Genomic DNA, 12,270 nt, shown 5'->3' with positions numbered 1-12,270 from the left:
CTAATTCCTGCGTGTGTTAGTCAGGGTTCTCCAGAGAGACAGAGCCAGTAGGGTAAGTGCAAGGGGATTTATTAGGGGAAATTGGCTCACAGGATCACAGAGGCGGAGAAGTCCCCTGACAGGCTGACTGCAGGTGGGACAGCCAGACACACTGGTAGCATGGCTCAAAGCCTGAGCGCGTTTCTGCCCAGTCAGGACCAGGGACGCTGGCATTACGCTCCCAGCCAGGCCTGAGAGCCCCCTGGAGGCTGCTGGTGCCGGTCCCAGCACCCAAAGGCCCAAGAACCTGGAGTCTGGTGTCTGAGGGCAGGAGGAGAAAAAGCGTCCACTCTGGAAGGGAGAGGGGAAGTGGAGAGGCAATCTGCCTTCCTCCGTCCGTTTGTCCCAGCCAGGCCCTGGCCGAGAGCTGGTGCCCACCCACAGTGAGGAGGGGTCTTCTCTCAGCCCGCGGACTCCCGCGTCAGTGCCCTCGGAACTCCCTCACAGACACACCCAGAACCGAGCGGCGCCAGCTACCTGGGCAGCCTCAGTCCAGCCAGGTTCACGCCGGAAATGAACCGTCACCCTGAGTCTCTCTCTGTGTAAGACAATGTGGTCGCTGGGTGACGGCCCCCAAAGAGGACCACATCCTAATCCCCAAACCTGTGAACCTGCTGCCATGTGGCAGGAGGGACTTCGCAGCTGGGATTAAGTGAAGGGTCTTGAGATGGGGGGTCATCCTGGAGTGTCCACGTGGTCCTGAAGGCAGTCACAGGGAGGCGGGAGGGGCGGAATACGGAGGAGACACGAAGACAGTAGCAGATCGGAGGTGATGCTACGCTGAAGAGGCCATGAGCGAGTCCAGGAATGCGGGTGGCCTCTAGAAGCTGGAAGAGGCCAGGAAATGCACTGTCCCCTGCAGCCTCCCAAAGAAACCAGGCCTGAGGACCCATTTCGGACTGTCTGACCTCCAGAACTGTAAAGAGTAAATCCGTATTGCTTTAAGCCACTGCGTTTGAGTAACTGTCACTGCAGCCGCAGCGAGAATTCCAGCTACCCTGCAGGGCTGTCGTGAGGCTCAGAGCCCACGTAGGAAGGGGCCTGGCTCAAGGCAAAACTCAGTCAATGTAGTGGTGCTACCCACAGGGTAAGTCTCAGACAAGGTGAGGAACACGAAGCCACCTGCCACGTTGCTGGCCCCTCTGGGTACTCAATAGCTCTCAGGCTCCACGTGTCCGGGATCCTTGCAGGTCTGGTGTCTGGGGGAGCCCCGCCCCGGTCCGCGCTCTCTGCACGCCACAGGCCCCTAGGGTCTCAGCTCCTGTCCCTTAGTGACCAGAGTGTGCTGGGAGTCATTTCCTGGCCCTCCACCTCTCCTGAACTTTCTTTCATGGTCGGCTTCCATCTTGCCCAACGACACCACTCCCACCTCTGAACTCGCAGGCCCTTGGAGTCTTTGCCACACAAAGTCCCTCTTTCCAACTGCCTGTTGTCCTTGTAGGTGGCTTCCCTGTTGCTCCTACACGGCAGGGACCGCTTATCATGTGACTTCTGTGCTGGGCCCTTGGCAGCCCAGGCTGCACCTCCTCCAGGGGGTCCATTGGCCTGCACGGAGCCACCAGGAGGTGGGCAGGTGGGGGTGGGGGGTGCTGCGCAGAGGACAGGGTGCCGGTTGTCAGTGGCTCCTCTCTGAGCTCTCGGAAGGCGAGCAGCTGGGCCCCAGGTCGGCGACAAGTACGTGTGCCCCTTTGTCTCTCAGTCCCCTCAGAAGGCTGTCCCCTCTGGCCTTTCACAGGGACATTCGTCTCGGCCTTCACTGTGCTGTGTGGGGCCCGCACTGACCTCCCGGACCGGCACGTGTGCTGCGTCTTCTGGCTGAACATCGCGGCCGCCCTCATCCAGGTCCTCACGGCCATAGTCATGGTGGGCTGGATCATGAGCATCTTCTGGGGCATGGACATGGTCATCCTCGCCAGTGAGTAGCCCTGGCACCGCGTGCCTCCCTGGGGTGGGGGAGAGGGACGGGGTAGGATGGACTTGGGGGGCCTTCACGGCTGGCTGAAGTCCTGCTCGCCCCTTAAGTACTGGCACTGGAGAGGGCTTGCCTGTACCCTCCTCACCCCGGCCTGTGCCTGCTGGGCACAGGGGACCCTCACCACCATGCCTGGCCTGGACAGCTGCAGGAATTAGGAGTGCAGGGTAGGCAGCGTTCTCCTCGTAGAGATCTGAGCCAGCAGACATGACTACGAGAGGGGGGCAGCCCCTATCTAGCTAAGACACACCGGTCACTGCAGACCAGATGACAAGGCATGGCCTATGTGAGTTCGGTCCTCCATGCCTCCCGTTCTGTCTCTCCATCATGCAGTTTCCAGAAGAAGGAAAAGACCACTTGCGTATTTGCCCAGAGGAAACCCTAGAACTGTTGGTTTTTTTATTTTTATTTTTATTTTTTTATAGCTAGAACAGCATAATTCCTCCTTTTTTTAAACTCTTTATTTGTTGGTGCTAACCTTGCTAGTCCTCATTTGTATTGAGTGGACCTTCATCAATATGTTAATGCAAACTTGATTCAGACACAAAACTATTTTGTGAAAGGCCATGAAGTTACAAAGTCAAGTTCATCAAAGACAACTCGGTTACCATTTTCAAAATAACCTAGCAAAATCTTAGACATCGCCTTTAAAAAAATTTTTTTTAAAACTTTTAGTTATTGTTTTAGAAATGGGATCTCACTATTGTTGTCTAGGCTGGCCTTGAACTCCTGGGCTCAAGTGACCCTCCCACCTTGGCCTCCCAAGCAGCTGGGACTATAGGCCTGAGCCACCGTGCCTGGCTGAACATCACCTGTGTTAGGCAGCCATGCATGTCTCCCACCATCTGCAGTCGCTGTATTACCCCATGTTCCTTCCACCCCGTCAGGCCTCAGTTCAATAATCTCGACCACATCCCCTCAGACGCTTTGTCCTTCACTCCACACCCCACCCCACCCCCTCATTGTGTCCTACACCCCAAAAACCTTTATAGGCGGGATGGTCAGTACCAGAGGTAAGCAGCAAGGACAGGAGGGGAAACCCCAGGTTCAGGGACCCTAGAATGATCTGGAATGATCTGTAGCCAATTCAGCCTGAGTTGAGGATCCAGCGAAGACCCAAGACAGACCTAGGGTATGCACAAATGCCATGGCCACGGTCAGTGACCAGCCAAGCCACCAGGACAGAGAAGATGCAGGCACTAGAGCCTGGGTGAGATCGGTGGAGGCAGCAGATTGGTCAGACAGGCCTGGAAGGGTCCTCTGGGAGCAGAGGTCGGGGGAGGAAGTGGGCTGGCTGCAAGCCGGGGTATCCCGGAGCTAGAGCCAACCAGGCAGACGCTGGGCAACCAGGGGCAGCCAGAGAAGGGAGAGGGGACAGCATGCCTGGCCAGTGGCTGAGCAGTGGGCTGGCCCCAAGCACAGCGAGGAAAATGCTCTGTCCTGCTGGGAGGGCTGCTCTTTGGTGGGGGGAGGATTGGAAAGTGAGTGGCATGTCCAGGGGCCACTTTTATTTTGGGGAAGGGTGCAGAACATTCCTGCCAGGAAAGAAATGCTGCCAGCCCTCTGGAGAGTCCTAAAAAGTGGTCTGACAGTTTCCCAGAGGGAATTTGCTGCTTCCCTAGAGGCCTGGAAGGTGCGTCCACGCTCCTCAGGACGGCGAAGGCTGCCCTGTCCATGTGCAATATAAGCCCTCTTACTGGTTCATCTCCTCATCAGACTGAACATCTGGCCGAGTTCTGGGCTCTTTGGTAAGGAGCCTCTGCACTAAAGTGGACGGTCTGTGTCACAAGGCAGGTCTCAGCAAATGTGTGCTGATGCCTAATCTGACCTCTAGAGCTTTCTGGGATGTTTGTCTTTGGTTTCCTTAATGCCCAGCCACCAAGGAGCCCAAACCTTAGATACAACTTAAAGAGCTCCCTTCACATGCCCTAGATGAGGCCAGGAGACCCCAGGATATGCAGATGGGAATCCAGCCACTCCCTCACTGCCCATCACCCCAGGCTGTGAGCTCGGCCAGAAGCTCCTCCCCCATGGCGGGGGTGGGGGCCACCATGGGGCTGCAGGACAGGCAAGTGCAAGAGCCTCCGGCCCCTACCCTTGTCACTCGGCCTGCACCGTGGCTCACAGTCGGCCCCGGGAATGCTGGCTTTGCACCAGACTGTCAAGAATCCGGCGGGTGCACTGGGAGCTGCGCAAGAAAACTAGTCACGCCCACTCTTACCCACTTACCCTGCCTGACCACTGGACTCGTCCACCCGTCCCAGCAAGGGATGCCTCTGCTCTTTTTCTGAAAACCAAACCTGCCCTCAAGGGACGAATAGTTGTCACTCACGAGACAGCAGTGCTGTGGTCTGGGATTGCTGAGCAACAGTGGAATGTGTGAGTGTCCCAGGGTGACTCCTTTGGAGGGAATAACCACGTGGACTTGTCTGTCCTGGAAGACAGTTGGTTAAGGGGCTGTTCTTGCTGGTGTCACTCCAGCCCCTTCCTGTAAAAACAAAGGAAACTTTTCGGTTATAGCATTACAAGTCGATTTTTCACATGGCACTGTCCAGGGTGTCACCAGCAAACATACCATCATGAAAAACTCCTAAGAGGGAAATCAGAGAAATATAGATGAAAGTAGAATTTAAAGTCAGGAACTTGTAAGCATGCTGCTTGATTTATATTAAACATACCAAATGAAGATCAACAACAGCCTGTCTTGGTCATGGTAGCTCTATGGTGGGCTCCTTCCATTGCCGTGCCCATGGCAGACATTGCTAATCAATCATGACACTTTCTGCTGAACAGTCTTACATTTTCTCAGCACAGGGCTTCAATCACTACCAATTGATCCAAGATGTCTACAAGATAAAACCTGTTTGCCACCCTTGGGCCTGGGCCTTTCCCAAAGTATTAGGTTTTATATTTGTGGCTCCTATCCATAGAAAAGGTTAGCCACATGGCCTAGACAGAGCCAAGCTGGCTCCAGGATGGGTCACGTCAGCCTCCTTAGGTTGTCACAGGCAAACCTGCAGATGTCCATCCAGAATTCATTTCGAGGCAGCACGGACTGGGTGTGAGGACTGACCGAAGTGCGGGCTTGGCCGGGACGTGGAGGGCTGGGGAGGCGCTGGCAGTGTGAGAGCCCCTTGTTGTGTGCCCCTAGCCATGCCCACGCCCCGGTGGGCCGGCCCTGGCCACAGCGGCTGGTCACATGAACCCCAGACACTCACCGTCTGGGCCTTGCTTCAGAGAAGCCACTGGCAGAGCCCCGTCCCATCCCCCGGATCCCGCCGTGGGTCCACCTCGTTTTATATCTCGGGCGTTCCCTGTGGCTGTTTTCAGACTGTGTTTTCTCTTCTTCTTTCTCTCCTCTTCCTCCTGCTGCCTCCTACCTCTGTGCTGCTGTGCAGTTTCCCAAGGTGAGTCTGTGGACGGACGCGCAGGCCTGGTGCCTGGGGCCACTTGGGCGCCCCCTCCCCTGGGAGCCCCACCCCTGCACAGATACCCCACCCACTCTCCCAGTTGGTCAACGGGCCTTTATTTTCAGCTTTAGCTTTTTATTTTGGAAAATGTTTAAACACAGACAAAAGCAGAGCTCCTAGTCTAATGAGTCCCTAAATGTCCACACCAGCTTCAACCATCCCTACACCTCCCCTACCCCAAGCACTGGATTATCAGTACCTAAAACTGATGAGTAATCTGCTAAATGAAGACAAAAAGACAGTTGAGTCCACTAAGTTCACTGGCTAAGGGCAAACCATCTGGGACATTCCACTCACGTAGTTGTAGCTAGAAATATTTTAGTAGGTATCTTCTTTAAAAGAAAAACATAAAACAAAACCCTTCACACCGAAATAAATTAGCCACAGTTCCTTAATAGCCACAGTACTCACATTTTCCCAAAGGTCTCGTAATTATCAACCATATTTTAAAGGTTCCAAATCCTCGGGCACCTTTTCCTGTCACAGCCGTCCGACTGGTCGAACACACGCAGGGATGGTTACTCCCTTCTGTGCGTGGTCCTTCTCCTTTCTTCCTCCTGTCCATCCACCATCGCAGATGCCCGACCGTCGGGGAGGCCTGGCAGGCACCTTCTGCCAAGGCTGTGTGTTGGGGAATCAGCCCAGGCCAGTCTGTGCAGTGGCTTCCGGGGTGGGGATTCAGGAGCGCACGTACTGCCTTCTTGCTCCCACCACAAATACCCTCCTCTCTATATTCCCAGGAAACCCAACATTCTGCAATTCTTGCTTCATTCTTTTTTTTCTCTCTCATTAAAAAACCAAAGCCAGGCCGGGCGCGGTGGCTCACGCCTATAATCCTAGCACTCTGGGAGGCCGAGGCGGGCGGATTTCTTGAGCTCAGGAGTTCGAGACCAGCCTGAGCAAGAGTGAGACCCCGTCTCTACTAAAAATAGAAAGAAATTGGCCAAACAACTAAAAATAGAAAAAAAATTAGCTGGCCATGGTGGCGCATGCCTATAGTCCCAGCTACCTGGGAGGGTGAGGCAGGAGGATAGCTTGAGCCCAGGAGTTTGAGGCTGCTGTGAGCTAGGCTGATGCCACGGCACTCTAGCCCAGGCAAGAGAGTGAGACTCTGTCTCAAAAAATAAATAAATAAAAAATAAAAACCAAAGCCAAAGTTATACCCTGATGGTAGCAGTCATTTACACTTGAGTATGAATACAGTCTCATGAGTGTATTCCGGGGGGTACCTCCTGGAGAAATCCCAAAGGAAGCGGGTGTCTAACCATCTCTCCTTTCTTCCTTACAGGCTACAAGGAGCAGGGCATCCCACAGCAGCTGTGAGCCCTCAGGAGCCGCTGGGGAAGTCCAGAGGGGCCCTGGGAGGGCTGCACCAGGCAGCTTCAGGCACAAGGATCTTTACGTGTTCTCTTCTGCCATTTTCCAGATTTGGGGTGGAAAGGGGGTATTTTTTAAAATATTATTTATTTTGAAAACGCATCTGCTTTTCTCAGCGGGTTCTGAAGGCCACCAGTCCCTTCTCCCGCTCTGGAAAGCACAGAGCAGCGGGGAGCGGACAGAGAGGCCAGGAGGCTCTGGCAGCGCAGCCCCACCTCGCAGTGCCCCCTGCCCTCTGCACGGGCACACGGGAGCTGCTGGGACGGGCCACAGTGGGCCCTGTCCTGGTGAGCGGGGGCTCGCCGAGGGGACAGGACTGTGGTGGACACTTCCTCTGGGTCCCCACCCCCTGCCTCAAAACCTGGTGCCCCGAGTATTTTCTCTGTGGTCTCCTGGGGGCAATGCCGGAGTCGGGGTGAGGATGGCCAGACTCCAGCCCAGCGTGGAAAGAGCCACTGTCCCCACGGCTGGCCTGAGGCCTTGAGGAGAGGACAAGTCCCACAGGCCTGCCCTCCCTGCCTGCACCCCCAGCCTCCTTGGCCCTGAAATCCAAGGGCTGGGTGTGCTTTGACCTTTGTTTCCCTGGGAAGGAGGGCAGTGGCTCCATCCCTGGGGCGAGACTGCTAGAATTGCCAGACGTCCACACAAAGTCACCAGACTGAAGCGTGTGTGGGCACAGACCCGCAGCCTTTCACGTATACTTTCACCATTTCCGGCCCACACTGCTTTTTCTGAAATTCTTGGGGCCAGATGGGTCTCTGGATTCAGAAATTTTAGATTTGAGAGAGATAAGATGATCCATTTACCGAACATTTTCATAACACCCTGGCAGAGTCTGGAACATGCCACCCACCATCCAGCACGTGAATATTTCTGCAGAGAAACATGTGACGAGTCAGACTAATTGGGATCAATAAAAGCTGTAAATAGCCTCACCTCAGTTCAAGTCCAATACTGCCACTAAATAAGTTCAGGGGAAAAATTACCGTGTGAGGGCTTTTGGAGTTTCAGAACAGCAAAGCAATTGTATGGGGTTGTGGACCGCAATCTGAAAATCCTACTTGAAACAGACGCATTAGGGGGTAAAACTGTCCCCTCACACAGGAATTCCTTCCATTGCAAAGGGCCCACCAGGCCCCCCAAGGAGCCCCTCTGTAAGCAATTGTTGCACGGTTAGATCCCAAAAGGGGCAGAAACCAGCCAAAGTTGTCCAGGCTACTGCGGATTGAGTATTGATAATCTGAAATTAGGAGCAAGGAGATTGAGATTATGGTGATAGGATGGACATTTACATGTCTGTTTCCTTTTCTTTTCATTTTTTCCCTGACATAGGAAGTACTAACAGGTAGGACTGGCCCAAAGCTAAGGTTTTGACCCCATTGGACATTGTGCCATTGGGTGTACCCCTCTTTGAGAGGGGGGTGTGTGTTTTAATCTGTTGGTGATCCGTTGGAGACTCCATCAGGACCAGGCCAGGGCTGGAGAGGGGACCTGTCCGGCTACCTTCTCTGTGGCTGGACGGGAGAGCCTGGGAAGCTGTCCATCAGAGAGGGGTCCCAGCCCCTCTCCCCCTTCCACTGGGCTTTCTCGTCCCAGCCCTGTGGGGAAACAGGTCTCGAGCTCCCTGCAGACTGGACAGCTCCCTGACCTCCGTGGAGAAACAGAACCCCCTGCAGCTACTCACCCAGCCCTGGGCCCTGGCCGGACGCGGGGTGGGTCCTCTGCTCCTGGCCTGTCCTGCCTGCTGTCCACCCCACAGCTCTGATGAGTATCTCGTCCCTTCTCCCTTACTGCCGGGCCTGGGCTGCACTTCCTGAACACCCGGCAGTGTTTGTATCTCTTCCTGTCCTTTCTTCTTCCCGACCCCAACCCAGGCCTTCGCTGCTGCTGTCCTGTTTGGAAGCCTCTGTGTCTTCAAGGTGTGGGATCAGATTTGGGTTTTATCCAAAAAGCCAGGACCTTTTGCCGTGTGAAGACAGCATGCTCCAGGCTAGCAGCTCGCGGCTCTCGAGGAAGCTGCATCGAAGGAGCCGCCCCTATAATATATAAAATAGCTTCTGTGGAGGGAAATGACGGGTCCTGCCGCCCCTCCCACGGCCCCCCAGCCCACAGCCCTTCACCCCACACAGCCCCTGAGTTTGCCTGACACCCTCTGCATAAAAAACAGGTCCCAGGAGGGGCTGCCCCCACCAGTGGGAGAGGAGAAGCTTGTTTTCCTGGCTGGGCTGGGGGCAGCTGCTGAGGGGGTGGAGCAGAGATAGCAATTTGTGTCCCATGTTTAGTGACACAATCCAGACGCAGGTGGGATTTTCTGGAGTGGCAGGTGTCACCGTGAGTCCCATGTGGGATGGCTTAATACAGGGGTTTGTGTGCTTGCAAGGCTCTCTCCCCCCAGAGCCGCCCCTCACCTGGGGGCTGCATCTCCAAGCGCCTTCCTGGGTGGCTGATGTGTAGGAAGAGTCACGAGCCCCCCAGCCCCCACCTGTCTCCCAAACAACGGGTCTCCGAGGGTGACCACGCAGGTGGGACCAGCTCAAAATCACGTCCCTCTAAATTAGACTGTAGTCTTAGCAGGATCCTCTTCATCAGCCAAGGGACAGTGGCCAGTTTACTCCAAATAGTCTGAGCTGGCCACTCGGATCATTAGATGGCCACAGTCTGTTTCTCAAACACCAGCCAGCTGAAAATTAAGGTTCTCATGCCAGCAAGTACTTGGGTGACACACAGCCCTTTGGTGACCAAGCTGGGCTTTGCTCGATGGCGCACCGCAAGGGTGATGGTGCAGAAGTTGCAGGGCACGTTACGGGTTTGCGCCCTTTGCCGGTCAGAATAAGGTAGGATGTTCCCTGGCTGTGGGTGTTTGAGGCGGGAGTCACAGGTGTGCAGAGAATGTCACAGTGAATGAGATGCTCCCAGCGCCTAACTGTGACACTGCGATCAGCGTGGTCAGATGGGACTATGGAGCAAGAGCGTGTCCCTAGTGGTCCGGGCGTGTCCTGTAGACGATGGAGACTGTTGAGCTGGGTGTTGAGCTCTGAGTCAGTTTTAGAACTGAGGACTTCAGGCCGGGAAAGCCAGAGTCCCCACATGAGCACAGGAGGCAGATGGCTCCTGGCTCTGGCGCCTGCACCCCTCCCCCCGCCTGGCACCCCAGTGGCCTTGCCCTGGAGCGAGTCTCTGGCTGCCGCTGAGGGGTAAGGAAGTGGCACGCAGCGCGGCTCCCTTCCTCTGCTGTCCCAGCCCCAGTGACAGGAGCAGCCTCCACATGTCGGCCCTTACCAGGCACCGCGCAGAGCGTTGTCTCTCTGGATGGGGAGGGTCCTGTGCTGAGTTTCAGATGTCAGAACTGCGGCTCCAAGAGAGTAAACCATGTGCCCCTAAACATTCAGCTCGTAAGTGGCAGGACCAGGGAGTGGCCAGGTGTGGCCCCTGCACAGCCTGTGCCAAAGCACTCATTGCAGTCCCCAGCAGAAGGAGGGGAATGGCAGGGACCGAAAGAGGGACTCCGGAGGGGCCCGGCCCATTCAGAAGCAATAGAGTGAAACGAGAAACTTGGGCAATGGCTGGATGGCTCCACCCTGCCCCACAAGGCTCCCTGCTCCCCCCTCCCCCAGGGCAGCCCTCGAACCCGCTCTCCCTTGTTTAGGAGCCCGGAAGGGTGTCGCTTATCAAGGGTGTAAGAGTGGCAGCCGGCATGAGGCGCTGCCGGTCCTAACACGCAGGACCAGCTCGCCCGCCTGCCCAGCCTCCCTCGGGATGCTCAGCGCTCAGGGGCGGCAGGGAGGACGCATGCGAAAGGCGATGTAGAAAGAAAAAATGTCATAGGGCTAACTTTCCCCTGGAGAGTAAAAGGGCCCAGATCTCAAAAAGAAAAACCACACGCAGACCCCAAACATCGAGCCAAAGGCCGGAGTAAGGTGGGGCCGAAGCCCCAGGACCAGGACAAACATCTTTCAAAGGCCTCGAGGTTCCAAAGGCCTGAGGTTCTCGAGGAGGAGAGTGAAGCTGAGATGACAGTGGCCCTTGTGCCCCATCTTGGCTCTTTACCATACAAAAACACCCCCCAAAACAAAAACCTTAGACGTTTTCTTTAGCTAACCCTCCCCTGCCCAGACAGGTGCATCTCCAAGAGTTTCCTTTTGTGTTGCCTGGATCCAGCTCCTCTGGGCCCCCGGGCCCCCTGAGGGCCCCGCCCAGGCTCCCAGGCCCAGCTCGGGCTTTACTCACACTGCTGTGTCTGGCACGTCTGCGGTGTGGGCAAAGGAAGCTTGGAGCGCTCTGTGACTGCTCGGAAATGTATCATGTACGTGTAAGTTGTCCAGTTAGTGGTTGAAGACATTGTTCATTGTCACTATTCCTCCCGCATGCTGTGTTTGCTTGGAGGACCTTATCGGAGGTACTGGAGGAGGGAGAGCCCTTTTAAAGCACCCCCACCCCGCCCCGGCTGCACCAGTGCTCCCCCGACACCGTGCCCTTGTGCGTGGTTGGAGGCCTCAGGCTTGGGAAGCAGCTTGAAGTCCTTGCTGCCCATCTGCCGGCCCCCAGGACGGAAGCTGGCCTGAGGCTGCAGAGACAGTATCCTCTGTGCAGGGCTTAGTGGGAAGCCTTGGCAGTCAGTCCTCCCTGCAGGGACAGCGCCCGCTTTGCTTGTTCACCCAACAAGCGCTCCGTGAGTGTGCGGGCCGCCGGGCTTGTGCTTGGATAGAGAGGCCCTCGTCCCCACGCCCCTGCCGCCCCAGCCTCCTCAGGTGAGACCGCAAGGTGGGCTGCACTTTCTCCCTCTAGAGAGTTCTGTGCGCCTGTTGTAAGGGACGAAGGGGCCAACTTGGCTGGGGAAGTGACGGTGTTCCTTCTGGACCAGCTGGAGGTTTCAAATAAGAATAAAAAGTCAGCCTGAGTAGGTGGGCGCGAGGCTCAGGGTCCTGTCTCCCTCAGTTTTCTTCCCTTTAGGTTCTTAGAGCTTCTGGGTGTTCACGGGATCACAGAGACACGGAAGTGCTCGTGCTCAGACAATCGTGGACCCACCCTAAGTCCTTGGCCACGCGTAGATAGGATGAGTCCCAGCCAGAGTGACCGCCAATGTCCGCCAGAGGCCCAGGAGTGAGTTACGGCCTCAGTGACGTTATGACTGTCCATATCTCTCTGACTGCCTTGTGCCTCAGTTAGACCATCTATAGGTTGGGAACAAAAAAGGGGCCTGGGCAGCCATCATTGTGCCCATTTCTGTCGGAGCCAAGGGCTCGGAGGGCCAGCCCCGTCCAGGCAGGAGGAGGCAAGCTGTCCTCTCCTGCCCAGCTCACCTCATGACCCAAGATGCCCCCGTTCCACTCCCCGCTCCCGATGCCACCACACAGGGCAGGAAGGTAGATGGCGGGGTCCGGCTTGTGTGTGTCCTGAGTTGCTGGTATAAGT

General features: G+C 55.9%; 1 protein-coding gene across 1 annotated transcript in view; it reads left to right on the top strand.

The window, feature by feature from the left end:
- LOC105810390 (chromosome unknown open reading frame, human C1orf95) overlaps positions 1 to 6,804 on the top strand; it is a 46,860-nt gene extending 40,056 nt beyond the window's left edge. The window contains exons 2-4 of the mRNA XM_012644369.1: positions 1,775 to 1,954; positions 5,410 to 5,418; positions 6,770 to 6,804. Coding sequence (XP_012499823.1) covers positions 1,775 to 1,954; positions 5,410 to 5,418; positions 6,770 to 6,804 — 224 coding nt within the window. The remainder of the gene's footprint in view (positions 1 to 1,774; positions 1,955 to 5,409; positions 5,419 to 6,769) is intronic.
- The last annotated feature ends 5,466 nt before the right edge of the window (positions 6,805 to 12,270 follow it).

Source organism: Propithecus coquereli, unplaced genomic scaffold (assembly GCF_000956105.1).
Source record: "Propithecus coquereli isolate 6110/MARCELLA unplaced genomic scaffold, Pcoq_1.0 Scaffold210, whole genome shotgun sequence".
Taxonomy (NCBI): Eukaryota; Metazoa; Chordata; class Mammalia; order Primates; family Indriidae; genus Propithecus; species Propithecus coquereli.
This window is presented reverse-complemented; position numbering and strand designations above follow the sequence as displayed.